Here is a 25,484-nt window from a genome sequence, read left to right on the forward strand (position 1 = left end):
TTGCACTTCCCAGGTGAGGTGACACCCCACCCTGCTTCAGCTTACCCTTCATGGGCTGCACCCACTGTCCAACCAGTCCCAGTGAGAAAAACCAGGTACCTCAGTTGGAAATGCAGAAATCACCCATCTTCTGTGTCGATCACATTGGGAGTTGCAGACCGGAGCCGTTCCTATTTGGCCATCTTGGAATGGATCAATATAAAGTTTTGATAGTTGATTTAGGGTTTGAAGTTTGTTAATACTTCAGTGAAGAGTTTAGTGGGGAAAATGATGTTTCAAAGCATATGATTAAAATAGTTAGGAAATTTCAAGTGTAAGAGTGATAGGACCATCAAGAGAATTAATATTAAACTTTTCAAGTGGCATAAGTAAAAAGGTGGCTGGGGCAGGGCATGGTGGCTCATGCCCATAATCCCAGCACTTCGGGAGGCCAAGGCAGGCAGATTACCTGATGTCAGGAGTTTGAGACCAGTCTGACCAATGTGGCAAAACCCCGTCTCTACTAAAAGTACAAAAAACCAAAAAACAAAAAAACAAAAATTAGCCAGGCATGGTGGCATGTGCCTGTAATCCCAGCTACTCGGGAGACTGAGGCAAGAGAATTGCCTGAACCTGGGAGGCGGAGTGAGCCGAGATCAGTGAGCCAAGTTTGAGCCACTGCACTCCAGCCTGGGTGACAGAGTGAGGCTCCGTCTCAAAGAAAAACGGTGACTGGGTGTGGTGGCTCATGTGTATAATCCCAGCATTTTGGGAGGCCGAGAGGAGAGGATTGCTTGAGCTCAGGGCTCGAGACCAGTCTGGGCAACATGGTGAAACCTCATCTCTACAAAAAATACAAAAATTAGTCGGTTGTCATGGCATGTGCCTTTAGTCCCAGCTACTTGGGAGGCTGAGGTGGAAGGATTGATTGAGCCCAAGAGGTTGAGGCTGCAGTGAGCTGTGATCATGCTGCTGCACTCTAGACTGAGTGACACAGTAAGATCCTCTCGGCAAAAGCAAAAAGGAAAAAAAAAGGTATGATAAATAGTTTCATGATGTGGTATTCTAGATGTTTCAAAACTCAAACTTTTACTCTTTAGTATTCTCTGTTCATATAGGTGTCATGGAGCTTATTTGCAGAAAAATGTTTGAGTTTTTGTGTTTTTTGTTTTTGTTTTTTTTTTGAGACAGAGTCTCACTTTGTTGCCCAAGCTAGGATCTCTGCTCACTGCAACCTCCGCCTCCTGGGTTCAAGCGATTCTCCTGTCTCAGCCTCCCGAGTAGCTGAGATTACGGGTGCCCACCACCATGCCTGGTTAATTTTTATATTTTTAGTAGAGGCAGAGTTTCACCATGTTGGTCAGGCTGGCCTCGAACTCCTGACCTCAGGTGATCTGCCCAGCTTTGCCTCCCAAAGGGCTGGGATTACAGGTGTGAGCCGCGTGCCTGGCCGAGTTTTCTGTTTTATAAGAGCATAGCCTGTGTAATAGCTTGAAAACAGTCCATTTGTGACCTAGGATCTAATCAATGTTGACTTCTGTTTTCCTTTAAATTAGTTTTATTGTTCAGAGGTAATTTGAAAATGGTTAGCTACTGGCTGATTTTGTCTTTTTAAGCTTTAAAGCTTTTAAGCTGTTTAAGCTTTCTACATTGAGTATCAATGCATATGTGAGATTTTAGTCTTTATATTCTCCTGTATATAAGAAACACTGCATTGAGCATTTAGGGTTAATTTACTTTAGCTAGTGGTGTTCTATTCCTTGATAATTAAATTTCTTGGAGATCATGGAATTGAAATAATATCTTAGAGGTAGTTTTATCACTTGGTTAAGAATTTTAGCTTAAGGCCGGGCGCTGTGACTCACGCCTGTAATCCCAGCACTTTGGGAGGCTGAGGTGGGTGGATCATGAGGTCAAGAGTTCGAGACCATCCTGGCTAACACGGTGAAACCCCATCTCTGCTAAAAATACAAAAACAAAACAATTAGCCAGGTGTGGTGGTGGGTGCCTGTGGTCCCAGCTACTCGGGAGGCTGAGGCAGGAGAATGGTATGAACCCCAGAGGCAGAGCTTGCAGTGAGCCGAGATCACACCACTGCACTCCAGCCTGGGTGACAGATCTAGACTCCGTCTCAAAAAATAAAAAATAAAAAAAGAATTTTAGCTTAATAGATGCACAGATAGGTTGCATCTTTTGTGTTACCAGCTGTGTATTTGGATTATTTGACCTCTTTAAATCTGTTTGCACATCAGTAAAATAGAGTCAATATTATTGTGCCTCATGGGGGTGTTGTAAGGATTGAATGGGCAATACATGTGTTTGATATAGTCCTTGGCGAATAATGTTCAACAAATGTTAGCTATTATTAAGTCAGTTAAGTATAAAGGATTCAGAGTTTACACCAAGGTTGTGGTCTAGGTTTGATATTATTCAGGTTTGAAACTTCATTTAATATGAGCTTTTTCATTGTCCCCTCTGCTTTTGACAAAACATAGGTGGGAAGAAGAGGGTTCAGAGTCTCTTTCATTCCAGTTCTGTGCTTTTTTAGCCAGACTAGCAAGTGGGTTTTGCTTTTTTTTTTTTTTTTCCCAGAGATAGGATCTCACTTTGTCACCCAGGCTGGAATGCAATAGCATGACCATTGTTCATTGCTGCTTTATTTTCTGGGCTGAAATGATCCTCCTGCCTCAGCCTCCCAGATAGGTAGGACGACAGGCATGTGCCACTGCACCTAACTTTTTTTATTTTTAATAGAGATGAGGTCTTACTGTATTGCCCAGGCTGTTCTTGAACTCCTGAGCTCAAGCGATCTTCCCACCTTGACTCCCAAAGTTCTAGGATTACAGGCATCAACCACTGTGCCCAGCTCTTAATAGATTTTAAGAGATAGACTCTATTGTAAGTTTAAAATCTTTGAATCTTCTCCCATAGAAACACATATGCAAATTTTTTTGCACTATTGTGGTGAGGGACAGTTCATGGTGCTGCCTTTCAAGCCTACTTATAGACTCCCTGTTCTGGAGAAAGAATTCATTTCAGCATAAAGTTACTAAAGAGGGAGTATGGGGCTGGTTTAGACAGTCTTGGAGCCCCCAAATAAGACAAGAAAAGCACCTGTAGTTGTTAGGTTTCTGTATTAGTCCATTTTCATACCGTTATGAAGAAATGCTCAAGACTGGGTAACTTATAAATAAAAAGATGTTTAATGGACTCACAGTTCCACATGGCTGGGGAGGCCTCACAATCATGGCAGAAGGTGAAGGAGGAGCAAAGGTATGTCTTACATGGCGGCAGGCAAGAGAGTGTGTGCAGGGAAACTGCCCTTTATAAAACCATCCAATCTTGTGAGACTTACTCACTTTCATAAGAATAGCGCAGGAAAACCTGCCCCCTTGATTCATTTACCTGCCACTAGGTCCCTCCCATGACATGTGAGGATTATGGGAGCTACAATTCAAGATGAGATTTGAGTGGGGACACAGCCAAACCATATCAGTTTCTTTTTATTCTAATGCCTGTATACCATCAATAATTTCTTGTATTACTTGATTCTAGTAGTCGTGATTGTTAGCAACCATGTTCCAGAAATTTTCAGTGTCTTATCACTGCCTAATGCCACTTCTGAGAGTAGGATATTACTTCTGTGAGCAAAACAGTTTATTTTGATACAGTACTACTAGAGTGTAATAGAGGTATCAACAAGTAATATTTATCAGTTGCTTTCTATGTGCCTATGCATTCCCAGCTAAGCACTTTACCTGCATTATTTTATTTGTATAAAAGCATGTTTCACTATTACCCTATTTAGCAAATGGAAAATCTCAGGCTTAATACTTTGCCCAAAGTCACACAACTTTAAGTGGGAGAGTCTGGATTCAAACCCAAGTGTGTAAATTTGTGTTCTCATATCTGCTATGTGGAGTTGCCAGAGTTAAAGACATTTAGTGCTGTGCTTTAGTTAACTTGTGTCTCCACATCTTAGCCCTTTGAAATAATGAAATACTTTGTCTTTTCCTGTCACGCCAAATGGTAGTTGTAATTAATATCTCTGGTATTGATTTGGCGTGTGAAATAAACTTTATAAGATCAAATAAGCTTATTTTCTGAAATTTATTATCATACTTTAGGGAAGAACTTTTCTATTAAAATTGTGCTGCAACTTGGCTGTAGAAGTCATTAAACCAAAAACTACTTGCTTATTTGAAGTTCAGTTTTCCAGTAGGCTTTGATCTGAAAGAGCCAGGATGGCAAGTAGTAGAGAGCTTTTATTTATGTATTCTGATGAGGAAATACATTACTTAGGTGGATTTATTATGAATAAATATCCATGATAACATAAATACTTTATCATAAACTGAGGCTGTTTACAATTTAAGCCACATAGCTTAAATCAATGTATAGTGTTTTTTAAAAAAAATCTATATTTCTGTTCTTTGTTTGGTTTAAAATAGCTATGTTCAAGCTGGTTTAAACAGTCTGCTTTCTAATCTGTTCCTGCCCACAAGACCACCTTAGGTTCTGAATGCCAATAGAAGTTCTTCTTCCCCTGATGATTTTTTTTCCCCCCCGGACCTTTTCTGACTCTGGCTAAGGTACAGCCCTCCTGGGGGTCTTCTGTCTCTTCCAGAGCTCCTCAGCTTTTCCTTGCCCTTCCCTCAAGCATCTGAAAGGAACTTGATATTCACATGATGATTGTATTGCTTCAGATTGTTTTGAATTTGACTGATTTTGCATTTGCAGTAGTTTGGACAGCTTAGGTAAGGGAAGATTTGTGCTCTCTTGGAGATGAGAATCTAGGTAGTTAAGTAAGTGCTGGGATATGGAGTTTATGTCTTAGAGAGCTTTGAAGTGTTTTAAAATAATCATTCATATTCATGGTCAGTGTACAATAAAATGAGTTTTATTGTCTCCTTATTCAGAAATAGAAAAGTTGGTAAAATGAAGTAAATAAAATCTATTGAGAATGATATTTAACCTGCATTTAGCTTCATTTAAAGTAAAACTAGACAAAAGTAGACTTTGAGGTTTTCATTTGATCAGTTTTGTACACTGTGCATTTGTTTGTACTAACTATAGATACAGATAGAGGAAGGTGGACTAGTTTTAACATAGTTCCATTTGTATTTGAAAGCAATGTTTTAGAAATAGTTTTTGAGTAGGACTTCTTAATTTTTAAAACGTATTCAGTATCTTCTAATAGATTTCCTAACTAGAAATTATAATTAGGCATTTTTAGCTTCTAGAATGTGTCTATGAATTTGGAACCAAGGGAGTGGACATAGCTGTTGTGAAGCCTGTAGACATTATTCAACCCCTTTTTAGAGCACATATTTTATATATTTATAATGTAAAACATTTTAATAGTCTGGTTTCTTGGCACACAAAATAGAAGTAAAAACTCTAAGTGAAACAAACAGAATATTAAGTTATATTCTTCATTCTTTGCCAGAGGGACAGGGAAATAGAAATATACTTTAGAAGTGTCTGTTTCAAAATAGTAAAAGAAAAATGATTATTAGAAGTGATGTTTTGTATAGTGACCCTAGAGAGATGAGTCATACATAGGATTTCTATTCAATATTATAAAAATAGCATTTTAAATTGTAGATTTTGATGTTGGTTATTTTTCATTAATAATTTTTCTCAGCCGTATGGTCATTAATACCAACTTTGGTGTAATATAGTACTGATACAATTACTATAAGATGTGGAACCATTTAATTTAAATCTGACTGACATAGAAAACATTATTAATGAACCATTAAAATTTGCTCTTTTGTACCTTGGGGGAAATGGCTGATTCTAGAGCAGGGGTCTCCAACCCCTGGGCTGCAGGCTTGTACTGGTCCGTGGCCTGTTAGGAACCAGGCCACATAGCAGGAAGTGAGCAGCTAGCTAGCCTTACCACCTGGTCTCCGCCTCCTGTCAGATCAGCAGTGGCATTAGATTCTCATAGGAGCACAAACCCTATTGTGAACTGTGTGTACAAGGGATCTAGGTTGCAGGCTCCTTATGAGAATCTAATGCTGATGATCTGAGACAGTTTCATCCTGAAACCATCCCACCCCACCATACATAGAAAAATTGTTTTCCACGAAACAGGTCCCTGGTGCCAAAAAGGCTGGGGACCGCTGCTTTACTGTATTCATGTTAACTCATTGCCATGTTTGTACACTGGTTATAGAAATGTAAAAAACTTAAAATAGTCAAGACAACTTTGAAAAAGAACAATAAAGTTGATGGACTAACACTATCTAATTAGAAGTCTTACTAGAAAACTTCAAAATCAAAATAGTATAATATTGACGAAAAGGTAGACAAATAGAAGAGTGGGAGAGAATGGCGAGCCCAGAAATAAACCCACCCATAGACAAACTACTAATTTTGAGAAAGGTACAAAGGGAATGCAATGCAGAAAGGACAGTCTTTTTAAGAAATGATGTTAGAACAATTGGATAACCAAAAAAGAACTTCATACTTGATGTGATATTTTAAAAAATTAGCTCAAAAAAGAACATAGACTTGAATGTAAAACTGAAAATAGAAAACTAGAAAAAAAACAGGAAAAAAAATCTTTACATCCTTGGCTTGGCAGCTTTCTCAGAAATAACAGTAAAATCAAGATATATAAAAGAACAAGTGTGAATATACTGTAGTTCATAAAAAGGCAAAACTCCTCTTCAAAGAAACTTTCTTCTTCCTCCTCCCCCCCCTTCCCCTCCTCCTGTTTCTCTCGCTTCCCCCCTCCTCCCATTTCTCCCTCTTCCCCTCCTCCCATTTCTCCCTCTTCCCCTCCTCCCATTCCTCCCTCTTCCCCTCCTCCTATTCCTCCCTCTTCCACTCCTCCCATTCCTCCCTCTTCCCCCCTCCTTCCCCTCCTCCCTCTTCCCCCCTCCTTCCCCTCCTCCCATTCCTCCCTCTTCCCCCCTTGTCCTCCTCCTCTTCCTCCCTCCTCCTCTTCCTCCCTTCTCCTCTTCCTCCCTCCTCCTCTTCCTCCCTCCTCCCCCTCCTCCTCTTCCTCCCTCCTCCTCTTCCTCCCTCCTTCCACTCCTCTCCTCCTCCCCTCTCCCTCTCTTCCCCTCCCCCTCTCTTCCCTTCCCCCCTCTCCCTGTCCCCCTCCTTCCCTCTCCCCCTACCTCCTCCCCCTCCTCCCTCCTCCCCTTCCTCCCTCCTCCCCTTCCTCCCTCCTCCCCTCTCCCCCTACCTCCTCCCCCTCCTCCCTCTTCTCCTTCCTCCCTCCTCTCCCTCCTCCTCCAATACTACTACTACTACTTCTTCTTCCTCTTCCTCCTCTTTCTCCTCTTCCTCTCCCCCCCCCCCCTTTTTTAAATGAAGATGGGTGTCTGCTATGTTGCCCAGGCTGGTGTCAAACTCCTGGCCTCAAGCAATCCTCTTGCCTCAGGGCCTGAATAGCTGAGATTACAGGTGTGAGCCATTACGCCAGCTCCCAAAAGACACTCTTAAAAGAATGAAAAGACAAGCAACAGACTCCTTTGTCAAGCGTATATCTGAAAGAGGACTTGTACTTCTAGAATATAGTATTAAAAACTGTCACAACTCAATGATAAGGGAAAAAGCAATCTAATTACAACATCAGAAAAAGATTTTCACTAGTTCATGAAAGAAGATCTGTATATGACAAAAAGCACATAAAAAGATGCTCAACAATATTACTTATTAGGAAGATGCAAATTAAAACCACATAAGATATCACTATACATCTATTAGAATAGCTAGAATTAAGAAGACCATAACAAGTGTTAGTGAGATGTGGAGAAGCTGAAATACTCATGTACTGCCAGTGGGGATGAAAAATAGAACAACTAGGCCAGGCGCGGTGGCTCACACCGGTAATCCCAGCACTTTGGGAGGCTGAGGTGGGCAGATCACTTGAGGTTAGGAGTTCGAGACCAGCCTGACCAGCATGGAGAAACCCTGTCTGTACTAAAAATACAAAATTAGCTGGGCATGGTGGCCCATGCCTGTAATCCCAGCTACTCGGGAGGCTGAGACAGGAGAATCGCTTGAACCTGGGAGGCGGTTGCGGTGAGCCGAGATCACGCCATTGCACTCCAGCCTGGGCAACAAGAGCGAAACTCCATCTCAAAAAAAAAAGAAAGAAAAAAAGAAGAAAAATAGAACAACCTGTTTGTAAAACAGTTTGGCTGTTTCTTAAAAAGTTATACCTATACCTATGATATGTTCCAGCCTTTCCCACTTGTAGGTATTTACCTAAGAGAAGAAGGAAATATATGTTCATGGGAAGACTTGTACATGACTATTAATAATAGCTTTATTATCAATAATAACAATAATAACTTTATTTGTAATAATAAAAAACTAGAAACAACCTAAATGTCCAACAGTGAATGAATAAAATGTGGTATATTTACACAATGGAATACTACTCAACAATGAAAAGGAATCAACTTTTGATACATGCCACAAAACTGGGTGAATCTCAGAATAGTGGTACTGAGTAAAATGAGCCAGACAAGAAAAAAAGACTATATAATATATGATCCCATTTATATAAAACTCTAAAATAAACTATGGTAACAGAAAAGGAGTGGGTAGGGTAGGGCTACCTAGGGTTTCAAGGAACTTTGGGGATATGCTCACCGTAGTGATTGGGGAATCAGGTATATAAACATGTCAAAACTTATTAAAGCAATATTTTAAACATTTACAATTCATTGTATGTTGATTATAATTCTTTACTGTATTCATGTTAACTCATTGCCATGTTTGTACACTGGTTATAGAAATGTAAAAAACTTAAAATAGTCAAGACAACTTTGAAAAAGAACAATAAAGTTGATGGACATTCTAAATGCTGTTTAATAAAAGAAGAAAATGAATAAGTTTTTTTGTCAAGAGGGATTGTGGTGCAGTTGGAAATTGAAAGGACAAAGTGAGGTTAGAATAACGATATCTAATGTTAGTATGACGAGTTCACACAAGTTATTACCATATTGTTAACTTGAGGCCTCAGGTGGTTGCCACTTTTTTTTTGTTTATGCTTTTAAGGTTTGAATGTCATTCTGCAGGTGAGTGTAAAGATAATGAGAAAAATGACATTTTCCCCCTTTTTTCTTTCTAACCCCCTTTTTTCTTTCTTTCTTTTTTTTTTTTTTAAAGGAGTGACAGTTCATTTAGATTCTTTGTATTCTTCTTCGTCTATATTTGTCAGTTTGCTGTACATGTACTCCAAGCTGCAGGATTTCATAATTGGGGCAATTGGTAAGTTGTTTTTTTGTTTTTCTTTTTCTTTTTTCTTTTTTTTTATTTTTTACTAGTTTTCAGCTTTAATATTGTATTATAATTTTTGGCTTCCTAACCTAGTTAACACAGAAAAACCAGATTAGAAAAAATAAAAGCAAAAATTGTTTTAAAAATGCAATTTAAAAATGTCATAAGGCATAAACTTTGGACAAACCTGTCTCTTTGAAGATTATGTTCCCATCTTTAAAAACAGCACATTTTATCTAGTTTAAATAAATATATGTATGTAAGGGGCACTAAGAGGAAGACTGCAGAAGAGACTGAGGTGGTCAGAGAGATAGAGGGACCAAGGAATGTGGAAGGGGCAGGAAAGAATTTCAGGGATTTTAAGGAAAAGGATACCTATTATGTGTAAAGCCCTATTTTAGGTGTACAAACAGATATCTTTTTATATATGAGTATACATGGACACTTGTCTTTGAAAGGTAGAATCACTGCACATACGTATATACATACATCTTTAAACAATCGAATCATTCTCATGGCTCATTCAGTGGGGGACCCTCAGAAATGGAGACTATCTGGACCCAGGCTAGGAGGTAATAGCAGATTTAGGTCTCTCTTTACACTCTGATGCAAACATTCCTTGAGTGAAATGGTGAGTGGAAGAGTACACATCTCTAAAAGTATCTGTTCCTCTCTTCTTTCTTTTATACTGACTTGCATTCAGCTGTATTCTTACATGCCAGAAGCATATGTGATGCAACTTTGTTCCACTGTGTACATAAACCAAAATTGAAATTAGCGTTTAATTAGAGTGTGTTGAGGACTTAAATTTAGTATGCTGCTACTGAAGTGGAGTAGTGATTGGCAGTCAGACAACTCTTGGCAGTTCTGCAGAGCTCCTAATGGTCATAAATATATGCAGAGAATTTATATAGATATTTTAAATCAGTTCTCACAAAAAGTAGTTTTTATTATTATTTTAAATAGTATCTAGTTTTTGGTATTTTAGGGAAAGGAAGTGTTTTAAATGTTTAATTAAAAATATACTGCTTACTTTAACAGTACAAGGTTTTTTTTTATTCTTGCGAAATTGAGGTAATTTCTTTTGCTTTTTAGCACAGACATAGGGAAAATGCTAAAATTGAGCATAACAGCATGTATGTGACTAAATAGCGTACAAAGAGTCTGCTAATGAGGGTGCATATAGAATTGACCTGTTTTAAGATAGACCCACATGTAATTCAGATTTTTTAGGTTAAACTTTTTACTTTTAGGTAATTGTAGATTCACATACAATCGTAAGAAATAATGCAGAGATCTCAGGTACCCTTTATCTAGTTTCTCCCAATGGTACTAATCTTGCAGAACTATAGTAAAATATAAAAACCAAGATCTTGACGTTGATAGTAAAGATACAGCACATTTTCATCACCAGCGGATTCCTCATGTTGCTTTTTCATAGCCACACTCAAAACCTCCCTTTTCCCCCTCACTCCTTAACCCCTGGCAATCCCTAATGTGTTCTTCATTTCTGTTGTTTTGTCATTTCAAGAAGGTTATAGATGTGGAATCATAGTCTATAGCCTTTGGCTTTTTTCACTCAGTGTTATTTTCTGGAGATTTATCCAGGTTGTTATGTGTATCTGTAGTTTATTCCAATTGGTTGGTTGGTTGAGACAGAGTCTCACCCTGTCACCCAGGCTGTAGTGCAGTGGGGTGATCTCAGCTCACTGCCTCCACCTCCTCGGTTCAAGTGATTCTCATGCCTCAGCCTCCCAGTTACTAGCTGGGATTACAGGCACCTCCCACCCAGCCCAGCTAAGTTTTCTGTTTTTAGTAGAGACAGGGTTTCACCATGTTGCCAGTTAGGTCTTGAACTCCTGGCCTCATGTGATCTGCCCGTCTCAGCCATCCAAAATGCTGGGATTACAAGCATGACCTACCATGTCTGGGCTCCTTTTTATTTTTGAGTAGTGTTCTATGATACGGATGTATCACAGGTTATTTAACGGTTCACCAGTTGAAGGACATCAGTATTGTGTCCAGTTTTGGACTATTACAAATAAAGCTGCCACGAAATTTGTGAATAGATTTTTGTGTGAACATAATTTTCATTTCTCTGGGATAAATGCCAAGAGTGTAATTATTGGGTTATATGGACGTTGTATGTTTAGTTTTTTAAAGAAACAAACTGTTTTCTAGAGTGGCTGTACTGTTTTACACTCCTACCAACAAGTATGAGCAATTTAGTCTCCACTTCCTCACCAGCATTTGGTGGTTATAACTTTTTCTTTTAGCCATCCTAATAGGTGATATCTCATTGTGGTTTTGAACATCTTTTCATGTGCTTATTTGTTGTCTTTATGTCCTCTTGCTAAAATGTCTCTTCATGTCTTTTATCCATTTTCTTAATAATTTTTTTGTTCTGTTGAGCTTTGAAAGTTATGTATATTCTAGATGTGAATCTGTTGTTGGATATATGGTTTGTAAATACCCTCTTCCATAATTCAGCAGAATTGAAAATAAACATTTTAAAAAATGTAGTAGTAGGCCAGGCACGGTGGCTCACACCTGTAATCCCAGTGCTTTGGGAGGCCAAGTCAGGTGGATCATGAGGTCAGGAGTTTGAGACCAGTCTGACCAACATGGCGAAACCCCATCTCTACTAAAAATACAAAAAGTAGCCAGGCGTGGTGGCGCACACCTGTAATCCCAGCAAATCAGGAGGCTAAGGCAGTAGAATCGCTTGAACCCAGGAGGTGGAGGTTACAGTGAGCCGAGATCATGCCACTACACTCTAGCTTAGGCGACGGAGCGAGACTTTGTCTCAAAAAAAGTAATAAACTCAAAACTCGTAAGCTTAAAAAATGTACAGCTTAAAAAATGTACAGTCTGGAATTAAACACTTGAGCCTCTGGAGTTTGGTTTGCTTTCGAATTCAGACTATGCCATTTATAAGCTGTGTGACCTCAGGCAAGTTACTGAATATCTCAGTTCCTCATTTGTAAAATTAGGGATTTAAAACGCATCTGTCCTATTGGGTGGGTTGTGAGAGTTAAATGCGCTAATACACATAAAGAACTTGAACATTGCTTGACTGGTAAGTGTTGAATATGTGTTAGATATTATGCTATTTTTAAAAAGTTTACATTAACTTTTGCCTAATTACACTTTTTATTACTTTGTAGTGGTTGGATTTCATCCCTTACTGGTCTCAACCAAAATATTCCTGTTGGAATCATGATGATAATCATAGCAGCACTTTTCACAGCGTCAGCAGTCATCTCACTAGTTATGTTCAAAAAAGTAAGTGAAATGTTATGTCTAAATTTTTATAGTGAACCTGATGTAAAGTTTTCATTTTCCCATTTTGCTGTAATTTGGTGTAACCTGAAGCCATTTTATCGTTATTGTACAAGCTTGCTTTCTGAGGATTACTTTTTACAATTAAAAGTTATACATAGGTACATTTTAGAAAATTGCATCACTTTTTAAACTTCAGTAAAAAGGGAGTATTTTAAAATCATTTTAACTGAAAGCTTTCATGAGTTAAAGAGTCAGCCTCATTTTTAAAATTTGGATTTTTAAATATATGCTAAATTTCTTTTTTTTAATATGAAGCATATTAGCCTGATTAATGAATAGAAGCAAAACTGTTATATGGTGTGTACTGTTTATTCATATATACCTCTTAGGTTTTGTTTTTTTGGTTTTTTAAAATTTTTTATTATAAATTCAGAGGAAACGTGCAAGTTTGTTACATGGTTATGTTGCATAATGCTGGGGTTTGGGCTTCTATTGAACCCATCACCCAAATAGTGAACATAGTACCTGATAGTTTTTCAAGCTTTGCTCTTCTCCCTCCCTTTTGGAGTCCCCAGTGTCTGTTGTATCCATCTTTATGTCTGTGTGAACCCTTTGTTTAGCTCCCGCTTCTGAGTGAGAACATGCAGTATTTGATTTTCTGTTTATGTGTTAATTCACTTAGGATAATGGCCTCCAGCTGCATCTATGTTGCTATGAAGGACGTAATTTCATTTTTTTATGTGGTATAGTATTTCATGGTGTATATGTATCACATTTTCTTTATTCAGTCTACTATTTATGGACACTTTGGTTGATTCTATGACTTTGCTATTGTGAATAGTGCTGCAATAAGCATATGAGTGCAGGTGTCTTTTTGATAAAAGGATTTCTTTTCCTTTGGTTAGATACCCAGTAGGGGGATTGCTGGGTTGAGTGGAAGTTCTATTTTTACTTCTTTGAGAAATCTCCATACTGTTTTCCATAGAAGTTGAAGAAATGTACATTCCCATCAATGGTATATAAGCATTCCATTTTCTCTGCATCCTTGCCAACATCTGCTATTTTTTGACTTTTTAATAATAGCCATTTTGACTGGTGTGAAATGGTAATTATTGTGGTTTTGATTTGCATTTCTCTGATTGGTGATGTTGAGATTTCTTATGTTTGTTGGCTGTTTGTATGTCTTTATTCAAGAATCGTCTGTTGATGTCCTTTGCCTACTTTTTAATGGGGTTGTTTTTTTTCTTGTTGATTTAAGTCCTTTATAAATTCTGATTGTTAGTCCTTTGTCAGATGCATAGTTTGCACATATTTTCTCCCATTCTTTAGATTGTCTGTTTACTCTGTTTATTCTCGCTCTTTCTTTCTTTCTTTCTTTCTGTCTTTCCTCCGTCTCTGTCTTCCTGTCTTTCTTTCTGTTGCCCAGGCTGGAGTGTAGTGGTGTGATGTTGGCTCACTGCAGCCTCTGCCTCCTGGGTTCAAGCAGTTCTCACGTTTTAGCCTCCTGAGTAGCTGGGATTACAGGTGTGGCACCCGGCTAATTTTTTTGTATTTGTTATAGAGATGATTTTGCCATGTTGGCCAGTCTAGTCTCTAACTCCTGACCTGAAGTGATCCACTTGCCTTGGCTTCCCAAAGTTTGGGAGTACAGGCGTGAGCCACCGCACCCGGCCTATATCTTGAAACTTTACTCAAGTTATTTATCAGGTTTAGGAGTCATTTGGAGGAATCGTTAGGATTTGTAACTGCCCAGTTGTTTTAGCTACACTTCTTCCTGGAGAATTCCCAAGTCTATTTTCACATCCTTAAATTAAAAAATCATTAGTGTTTTTATTTGTTTATTTAAAGTTTTGTTTTGTCTTGCATATATATAATTTTGATATATTTTATACGTATTCAAACATGATATTGAGACCTTGGGAATAACACCTATGTTTTAAATGATAAAGACTTTTTGATAGTTCTCACTTTAAAGAAAATAAGTACTTATAATTTTTTAACTATTTTATTTCTTGAGGATATGTATGAGAAATGCATAGAAATAATTTTACCTTATATTTAAAACCACTTTGTACTCTTTCAGTACTTTACTCAGATATTTGCCTTTTATCCTTCTCAAAACCCTATGAAGGTTAAACCGTGTCTGTTCTTCCATATTTTCTCCATTTGAAATTTTTAACTTCTCTTCTGCACCAAACACACATACCATTGACACTCAGCTTTCTAATGTTACTTTTCCAGTTTTCCTTTTCCAGTTTCCTTTTCCAGTTTTCCTCCTCCTTAACCTCTGTAGCTTTCTATACCACAGGTGGCTCCTCTGCTAAGACTTTGCAATGATGTTCTAATTCTCCTGCCTCTGTGGCTATTCTTTCTCATCCATGTCTTTATCCAGTTCATAATAAGGTCTTAAATGTAATCGGCTCTTTGTGCTGTGCAGTCATTTTCTTTGGGAATTTCATCTTCCCTTATTTTTTTCAGTTTCTTCTCTACCTAGGTGACCTAGAATCTTGGAATTGGAAAAGATAATGCTTTGCATAAACCTTTAGTTGCATCTTCAGTTTGTCATTTTCATCTCCAGTTGATGATTGATGTCATCTTTTCACAGTAATGCATCATAAACTCTTCAGTTTCTTAGTGCTAGATGTTCCTTTTGAATGTTCTGATTAATATTCAAGAAGCGTTTATTAAGACCATATATTGTATAGATTCAGTTATTATGAAATATCTAAAATGGGCAAATATATAGAGACAGAAAATATATTACAGCTTGACTGTGGCTTATGGGTGGGGTGGGGAGTGGGGGTAATGAAAGTATTCTAAAATTAGGTTGTGTAGATGTTATAGTCACAACTCTATGACTATACTAAAAATCATTGAATTATACACTTTAAAGGGTAAATTGCATAGTATACAGATTTTATCTTACTGAAGCTTTTTTTTTTTTTAAGAAACACTTATTGAATACCTACTGTGAATGAGATGGCAATAAGCACTTTATGTAATTCCATTGAACATTTTTGTCAGTGCTGTGATTGCTTCTGTCAGTGCTTCCATTACCTTTTTTTTTTTGTTTTTTGAGGCAGAATCTTGCTCTGTCGCCAGGCTGAAGTGCAATGGCGTGATCTCGGCTCACTGCAGCCCCTGCCTCCCAGGTTCAAGCAATTCTCCTGACTCAGCCTCCCAAGTAGCTGGGATTACAGGCATGCACCACCACACTTAGCTTTTTTTTTTTTTTGAAATGGAGTCTTGCTCTGTCACCAGGCTGAAGTGCAGTGGCACGATCTCTGCTCACTGCAACCTCCAGCTCCCTGGTTCAAGCAATTCTCCTGCCTCAGCCTCCTGAGTAGCTGGAATTACAGGCGTGCGCCACCATGCCCAGCTAATTTTTGTATTTTTAGTTGAGACAGGGTTTTACCATGTTGGCCAGGATGGTCTTGATCTCCTGACCTCGTGATCCACCTACTGGGATTATAGGCATGAGCCACCATGCCCAGCTGCTTCCATTACTTTTTAATTCACTTTCTTAGATCCCTTTTTAGTATCTTTTCCATCTTTCTCTTCTTTTCCATTTCCAACCTCAGCTAATCCCGAAATTTGTTTTTACAGGTTACTTATATTCCCTCATCCTTCTCGCAGTTCATTTAATATATAATTACCATATTAACCTTAAAAAAGGTTAATATATAATTACCTTATATATTTAATATATAATTACCATATTAACCTTAAAAAAACCCCCAAAAATCGCTCTGCAGGTTTTTGATGTGGATCTGGGATTGGGAATGGGATTTTGGTGGCAGTGCGAAGAAGGGCTACATTCAGAAACACCAGCATCGCTAAGGTTGTAAAAACACACTACATGCCATAAATTTAGTCAGCAAATGGGCCTTAATAACCTAATGATGAAATCACTTTTATTGTGCTCAGCGATACTCTGGGCCCTACACAGAACACTTTACCAGTATTATGCCATTTTGTCCTCTCAAGGAATCCCAGGTTGGCATTATAGTGGTGGTGGGAAGAAGGGCTAGTGGTGACATCTCACAGCTCCGTGATTAACACTTTTTTTCCTAGTCAAACTGTACTGCTCAGTTTCTTCAGATACATCATGTACATTCCTTTGTTCCAGATTTTGTTTATATGATGTTTTTAAATCCATGCATTAATTCGTCTTCTCTGCTAGTTGAAGACCTATTAGTGTTCTTTCAAGACCCAGCTCTGATCTTGCTGTGTCTCCCAGAATGTTTTTTGTTGCCTTGTATCTTAGGGACCATGTCATTCTCTATTTTCTTGGGGAAATTTAACTGTCTATATTGCTCACTGTGGGACCTAGGCATAAGCCAGTTTATATGCCTTATGGTGCATGTATTCTGGGTACCCACCTGTTAAGCACCCCCAGTGTGAACAAGTCTTTTAGCATTGGAATTAGATGAGAAGAGCAAGAGTTTTGCTTTGGAACCATACAACTCAGGTTGAAATTTTGGCAACTTCACTTACAGCTGTGTGACCTGAGACAGGCTTCTGTAACCACTCAGGTTTAGTGTCCTGAACTGTACTCCAAGCTGCGTGAGAGTGGAGGCCTGTTCTGTATGCTTTCAGGTTGTATTCCTCACATCTGGAACAGTGACATGCAGTGATTAGCATGTGATATGCACTCAGATATTTGTTGAATAAAAGGAGGAATGGGAAGAGTAACCATTTTTATAGGGTTGGTGTGAGGGTTAAATGAAACAGTGAATGTAAACTGCATAGAACAGGGCCTTCTCAGTTAATAGTTTTCCTTTCTAATCTTGACCTCTTTATCATTTTATATTCAGGGTCTGGTTTAGTGTCTACTTTTGTTTAGTAAATGCCTTTATCAAGTCAGCATGCTATCAGAAACAGAAAGAATGAAGAGGTTAATTGCAGGGAATTGGCTGGTGAGGTCAGTCTAATATCAAGAGGGCAGGCCGGAACTCTCAGGCAGAAGCTGAAACTCTAGTCCACAAGTGAGATTTCTTCTTCCTCAGAGGAACTCCAGTTCTGTTCTTAAGGCCTTTCAACAGATTGGATGGGGCATACCCAGATAATTTAGAACACTTCTTAAAGTCAACTGATGGTAGATGCCTATTACATCTACAAAATACCTTCACAACAACACCTAGGTTAGTGTTTGATTGAATAAGTGGAGACTATGGCCTAGCCAAATTAACACATAACACTGACCATTACAGTCAGTGTTGGAGAATTCCTTTATTATTTCACATGTATCACTGAGGGTGTTCTATAGAACTAGAAATGTAATACATTTAGAGTATAGTAGAGGGTTTTGTGGTGTGTGGCAGTTTTCACTCATTTGTTAAAGAGCTGTTATTGAGCATATATTATGTGCCAGGCACTGACCTGTGCATGAGCTCAGAGAGATCACCTGTTGGTGAGGAAGAGAAATAAATTGGTGGGCCTCCCAATTCAGTGATTTAATGGCCATGATAGAGGTAAGTATAGGGAGCAGAGGGACACCTAATCAAGTTTTGGAGGTCTTTTAAAGTATTGCTTCAGCTGAGATATAATGATGGCTGCTCATCATTATAGTTATCTAAGCAAAAGAATAAGGGACAGGGAAGAGGATAAGAGGGATAAGTAGGTACCAGAGAGTGGGAATACCACGTTCACATCTAGTTGTAGGAAATAACATGGCAAATTCAGGGAATTAAATGTAGCTCAGAATGGATGGGAGATAAAACATGTTGTGTGAGCTGGGGCTAGGAGAATTGTATGGTGTTGGTATTGGAAGATGAAATTGAACACATAAGCATACTTATATCCTACAGTGTCTTGTTAAGAAGTTTATATCTTCTCCAAAAAGTGGTAGTGAGCCATAGAAGAGTTTTAAGGAGAAGAGTAATTGAATTGATTAGATTTAAATTTTAGAAGCGTTATTCCGAAATACATTTGGGATTTGTGGGGCCGAGCAGTGGTACTTGGAAACACTTAGGAGACAGGCTAGGAAGCTGATTAGTAATGATGGTGGCCTGAACTAAGGAAATGTGAAGAAAATGTAGTAAAGAGAAAATGAGCAGGTAACGATTAATCCAACTTGGGCCTGGAAGTAGGGGACAAGGTGAGACTCAAGGATGACGCCCAGGTTTTTAGATGATGGACCATTCAGGAAGAGAGTACAAGAAAAATGGTTTGGGGATCAAGATGTTTTCCACATTGATGTTGAATTTGGGGAGTTTAAATTAACTGGTGGTGCATTAAAATATAAATATTGAGTAGGCTTTTGTATATACAAGTCAGGAGCAAGGGAAGAGCTTTAGGCTGGATTTCTAGACTGGAAAGTATTGACTTATTGAAGTGAGTGAAGCCTAGAAAGTGTGTGGAGTCAGAAGAGGGCCTTGAGGAGAATACTCACAACAATGAAGACTCTGCTGTGGGTGGAGTATGAAGCGAACTTTAACCAGCACTGGCCGTGGTTGGGGAATGTGTGGCACAGATGGTCACTAGAGCCAGGGTGTGGAGGAAGTGTTTATTCTGTAGCTGTTCCATGATGGACTACCCTGTGCACGCTCTGAATTCTTTGACCAGCAGTTTTTTTCCTTTCCATTTTCCAGGTATACAGTTTTTCAGGATCCACCACACAAAGGAAAAGTTATAGAACGGTGCTCATATGCCAGGCATTGAAAAGAAATATGACTTTCTCAAATAAAATAAAAGCATTGATATGGATATCATGCAGCATACTCTGATATTTTGTTGTTGTTGTTGTTTTTTACCTCATAAAAAAGTTACCAGAACCTCTCTTTCTATGTGTTCACAAGTTCCTAAACTTCTCTGAGTCTCAGATTCTTTATCTGTGAAATAAGAAGTTTAGATGAGATGATTTTCTGTATGATTTTATGAAGTACAATAGGGATACTGTAAGCTAAAATATAATTTGCACCAGCTTTCATATTTTAATAGCAGGCATTTCTCTTTCTATAATAGAAATTAAGATCCAATTTTAAAAACCTAATTTTTCTTTTTTAATTTTCTGTTTCACACTTGATCAAAACTGGCAGTTTAATGACAAAAAATCCTTTGTAGGTATGTAGCAGTATTTATAACCACTAGGGGTCAGGCTTTTCAAGAACAGTTAATGCCCTGTAACTGTACTCTATGCACAGTTTTGACTCTAGAATTGTTGGGTTTTATTAAGCTGTTCTTCTCTTAAGGTAAATGTGCTCTGTTCTATATATTTATCCTCATTGAAGTGAATAGGATTTTGGTAATTTCATTGGCTTTCTGTTGTCTCGCATAACTGAAGTAGGTCATCATTGGTGCTGCAGTGCCCAATATGAGATTGTGCTGTTGGTTTCCCCTACAGTGTCGTTTTATACTCCACATTTCAAATATTGAAAGAATATATGTCTTCTGTACATCTACATGGAGAAGAGTCTAGTTTAGTCCTGACGTTTCACAAATAGATTTCTTGTTTTCTCTCAGATTATTTCCAAATGGTGTTTTTTCAAAAGGTCCTCTTTCTATTAGAACTATTAGAAAGAATTGAGTAATGGTTTTGGGCTAAGCGGGGAGATGTTATAAATGTGTCAAATAACAGTAAATGAATGCATCACAGGAGACTATGGATCAGGGGAATCCAAAATTTTTTCCTTCTGTCAATTGGTATAAGAGCTAGAATAACTTAATATGGAAGTAATTAATAGATAATATATCATTTGTATTCCTTTTGGGACCTGGTTTTGCATGATTATCACTTCCATGAAATTTGTTGATAGACTGTCATGTTCACATTAAATAGTTTTTAATAGTGAATTTTTTTGGATTTTGAAAGAATTTTAGAAAAAAGTTATTTTACCTCTTTAAAAGACAAGTTTTCTGAAGTGTTTCAAATTTTGTTTATTTACTACAATATCTATTCTGCAGATACTCATTTTTGTGGGAGCATTGAATTGGGTCTGTGATACAGAACGCTGTGATTAAGTCTCACTAATTGGTGTTTTATGGTAAATGCTTTGTGAAGATATCCTATTATATATAAAGCGATATTTTTCTTAGGTGAAAAGTGACTCTTAGAGTTATCCCTCTACATGCAGGGGATTGGTTTCAGAACCCACCCATCCATATACCAAATCTATGCATACTCAAGTCTTGGAGTCAACCCTGTGGAACCCATGAATATAAAAAGGCTTCCGTGTACTCGGGTTTTAAATCCCATGAATACTGTATTTTCTTTCTGAGTTTGATTGGGAAAAAAATCACATATTATAAGTGGACCTGCCCCGTTCAAGGATCATCATCTGTACTTTCTTTGAAAGCATTGCTATCGTTCACCTCTCCCCCTTGTCTCTCCTACTTTGTGACTTTATTTATGACCTAGGATAGACAGCTGATAATTCCACTGTGCTGTTTTTCTGTAGTCACAGATAGGCATGCTACTTCTCTGTCAGAACCATTCAGCACTGTCGTCTTTGCTGACTAGGAATCAATTCTGGATGGTTCACATCGTCTATTAAAATGCTCATCCATTTACTTGTCACCTTCTTCTAAGGGACACAGATAGAGTAGTACTTTTGAATTCCTAGAAAAAAATGGCACTCTTGAGCAGATTGTTTATATCCTGTCCTCGGTTGATACTCTTAGTTTATTCACCTAAAAAAAAAATTTACCCCCAATTTTTATTTTGTTATCTTTTTCAGTAAGTACTAAGCTAGCTACTTAGTAGATCCCAAATCTAGGTTACTGTAACTAAATTATTATTATCTTAGGCATCTTCAAATTTGGTAGATTTGGTAGATTGGTGAGTATTTATAATGCTGTAAATATGGCACTTTCATCTAAGTAATCTTTGCATTTTTTTATCAGCTTTATTGAAATATAATTAGCATACAATTCACCCATTTAAAATATACAGTTTAGACCATGCATGGTGGTTCACACCTATAATTCTAGCACTTCGGGAAGCTTTGGGAGGCCGAGGAGTTTGAGATCAGCCTGGGCAACATAATGAGACCACCCTCCAACCCCTTACAAGACATTTAAAAAAAAAAACTTATCCAGACATGGTGGTGTGAGTTCATTGTCCTAGCTGTTGGAGAGACTGAGGTGGGAGGATCACTTGAACCCAGGAGTTTGAGGCTGCAGTGAGCTGTGATTGCATACCACTACACTCCAGCCTGGGCAACTGAGTGAGACCTTGTCTCTAAAAAATACAAAATAATTGAAAAAAAAAAAAACCCTAAAGTATACAATTTAATGGCTTTTGGTGTATTGTATTTGTTTTAATTGTGGAAAAATATGTATAACATAAACTTTGTCATTTTAATTATATTTAGGTGTACAATTCAGTGGCATCAATTACAGTCACAGTGTTGCGCAACCATCACTAACGTCTATTTCCAGAACTTTGTATCACCCCAAACAGAAACTCTAGTCATTAAGCAATAATTTTATTCCTCCCTATTCTCAGCCTCTGGCAGCCTCTGATTTGCTATGAATTGCCTGTTTTAGATATTTCATATAAATGGAGTTATACAATATTTTCCTTCTGTACCTGGCTTATTTCATTACCATAATGTTTTCAAGGTTCATCCATGTTGCAGCATGTATCAGAAATGCATTCCTTTTTAAGACTGAATAATATTCCATTGTATCTGTATACCACATTGTGTTTATCTGTTGATGGGCACTTGAGATTTTCCCACCTTTTGGCTATTGTGAATAGTGCTGCCGTGAACATTGGTGTACAGGTATCTGTTTGAGTCTTTGTTTTCACCTGTCTTGTGTACATATATACCCAGGTGTGGAATTCCTATGTAGTCTTATAGTAATTCTATGTTTAGCTTTTTGAGGCACCTCCAAACTCTTTTCTGCAAGGACTGTATCATTTTACATTCCCACCAGCACTTTCTCTACATCCTTGCCAACACTTGTGATTTCCCATTTTTCTCATTCCAGCCATCCTAGCAGGTGTGAAGTAGTATGTCTGCTTTTAAAACATTTAACCTCTGAGGTGACTGCAAACTAAGCATTTTACTTTGTAACACAGGTATAGTCTCCTTAAGCTGTATTGTACTTATTTGGTAAAAATTATTATTAATGAGGACAATTTTGGAACACTTAATCCCCAGCAGGTAGACAAATAATTATTCAGTGGCTTCTACTGCAGATTACTAAGCTGTGTCTTTTAGGGGGTGTAACAATGAGTAGAATTAGTTGTTGCCCTTAGGCAAGTAAAAGCAGGTGGGATATAATACGACATGGACATAAACCCTATAAAAGAAGAAGTACATATGTGCCTCCCCAGATGTACAAAGGATTGGAGGTACTCTCAATAGGGAAAGCCATGGCTAGTTCAGGCACAAAAGAGCGGACAGAGCATTATTTGAGAGAGTGCTTAAAGGGTGCATGATTTCAACATGGTGAAACTAGAGCGTCAATTCAAGGGCTTACAGAAGGGATATCTGACCCATCTGTGGGCAGGAGGGTTAGTAGAGGGTTTCCAGAAATTTCAAACTGAAAATGTTAGGCTTAGAGGTCCATACTTTTTTAAAAACTCAAAACAAGAATTTAAAAAATATATATTTAAAAAATTCATTTGTTTTTATTTTCCCAGCTTTTATAAAAGTTGAAATAATTTTGGCCTGACAGGGATCTTAATAAAAGCAGTTTCTTGAAATGGTATTCTGTATGTTTTAATGAAGACATATGTTTGGATTATTTAAATAAAGGGCCATTATTCTTTACTTCCCATATGATATAGTTTTTCTGTGTCATACACCACCACAGCATGTACTGTCTCTGAAGCTGCATTAAGGAGGCAGGACTCCTTGATGAAATCACATCTACATTCTGCAGATACTTAAAAATTAATTTATGTTAGTGTAACTCATTTATATACATTCCGATTTGATCTTTAGGAAGACTCTGAGGAGCACATAGGGTAACAAATATTCTTGTTTTATGGGAAGCAGACTTGAAGTTTTGAGTGGTAGCCAGCCAGCTGGAATTAGTAGAAACCAAATTTAGTGCCTTTTCTGTGATTTTCCTAGAACTAAGTATTATTTTAGGAGTAATGCAGTTCCCATAAGTAGAAAAGATAGTATTTAAGTTGCTTAATTTTTTTTTAATTCTCTAGACTATTCTGCATTTATGGAATTTTCCACTAGGTAATATGCATTCAGGTCACATACACAGTGAGATTTCCTAAAGTGACAGTACAGATAAAAAGGCTGTGCAACTTGGTGATAATTGTGCTCCATTTAAGCAAACCATCAACTGGTACATTTTTTTTTTTTTAAGATAAATTGTATTTTATCAAAATGGAAATCTTTTTTTTTTTTTTTTTGATACTTTAAGTTCTGGGATACATGTGCAGAACATGCAGGTTTGTTACATGGGTATACCTGTGCCATGGTGGTTTGCTGCACCCATCAACCCATCATCTACATTAGGTATTTCTCCTAATGCGATCCCTCCCCTTGCCCCCCACTCCCAAGTTGTGTAATTTTTTAAAAAAATTATAGTACTTGGTGTCAAAATCTTCTCCCTGATATCAGCAGTGTGAATTATCAGTAGATACCATCTGAAACCCTGGAGGGAAGTAATAAGCTTTTAAAGATCCTGATGATTAGCCTGTCTTTCACGGGGCCCTGAAATCAAGAATCCACCCTTTTCACATGGATATAATGGATTTGATACAGTATTTGAGCATTGTGCACTGTATATATGTATGTGGTCTTTTCCCTCTAGGTGGCTCTCTGGGTCTGTATAGATACAAACTATTGAGAAATGTGGCTATTCCTACCTTTATTTTGCTTCTGTGTTCTGTGGGACTGTTAATTACATTTTAGTAAACTGTGAAGCCCGTGAACACATAGTATCAGCCACTCAATTTAGTGCAAGTTTGAAAAAGGAAATAATAAAGCAAATAATAATTAACATTTATTTATTACATGCTCACAAAGTTGGGGGAAGAGGGGAAGAGAGAGACAAGTGAATCTGTAATTGCATTGCTCTGATTGGGCCTAGTAAGTAAAGGTTGATAAGATTTCTATAATACACTTCATTTTCTAGGATCCAATCATTTGTACTCACTGTGAGATAAGTGTCTAGAACATAGGAGTAGTGATTTATCTGTATCTTTAATTTTCCATAGAAAACTTGGTTTTAAAAGGGAATAAAAATAATTACTTTTATACTTATGGTAGTGCTAAGGTACTAGGAAAAAGGAATCTTCGGATTTACCAGTATATGTATTTGTCAGTGCTCTCTTTTTATTCTTGACCATTTGACACTTTGATCAGTAGTAATGTGGCGTTTGCTTTTACCACTATATCAGAAGCACTCAGGGCTGTCTGGGTTATTTTTATCTTGTATCCTGATAGATTTTAATGCATTAACATGCTTTCTTGATAGCTTTTCTGATAGCTTTTCATGTGTTAACATGCTCTCTTCTCTTGGCATCAGTGAGAAGTATCTGTATCTGGTTCTTCCCATTCCTCTCCCAGTCATTCCTTCTTCTTGTGGATGCCTCTTAAATAGTGTCTTTTTAAAACAATTTCAATTTTTATTTCAGATTCAGGGGATACATGTGCAGGTTTGTTATAAGGGTATATTATGTGATGCTGAGGTTTGGGGAACAGTTGAGCCTGTCATCCAGGTAGTGAGCATAGTACCCAATTGGTAGTTTTTCAGCTCTTCTCCCCCTCCCACCCTCCCCTATGTTTATATCCCCGGTGTCTATCGTTGCCATCTTTATGGCCATGTGTACCCAGTGTTTAGCTCCCACTTATAAGTGAGAACATGTGATATTTGGTTTTCTGTTTCTGCATTAATTAGGTTGTGTACTTGATTTTATTCTCTTTCTACTCTGGGTTCTCCATAGACAGTTTCATAAATGCCAAGGTTTCAGCTATCATTTATATGTTGTTTTAGTCCCTTAGGGCTGCTATAACAAAAATACCATAGATTAGGTAGCTTAAACAACA

General features: G+C 37.8%; 1 protein-coding gene across 3 annotated transcripts in view; it reads left to right on the top strand.

The window, feature by feature from the left end:
* SCAMP1 (secretory carrier membrane protein 1) overlaps nucleotides 1-25,484 on the top strand; it is a 119,539-nt gene that overhangs the window by 89,623 nt on the left and 4,432 nt on the right. For all 3 annotated transcript variants that reach the window (XM_078004923.1, XM_002804439.4, XM_015140319.3), the window contains 2 exons: nucleotides 9,121-9,222; nucleotides 12,399-12,516. In XM_078004923.1, the coding sequence (XP_077861049.1) occupies nucleotides 9,121-9,222; nucleotides 12,399-12,516 (220 nt within the window). The remainder of the gene's footprint in view (nucleotides 1-9,120; nucleotides 9,223-12,398; nucleotides 12,517-25,484) is intronic.

The sequence above is a fragment of the Macaca mulatta genome, chromosome 6 (assembly GCF_049350105.2).
Source record: "Macaca mulatta isolate MMU2019108-1 chromosome 6, T2T-MMU8v2.0, whole genome shotgun sequence".
Lineage (NCBI taxonomy): Eukaryota > Metazoa > Chordata > Mammalia > Primates > Cercopithecidae > Macaca > Macaca mulatta.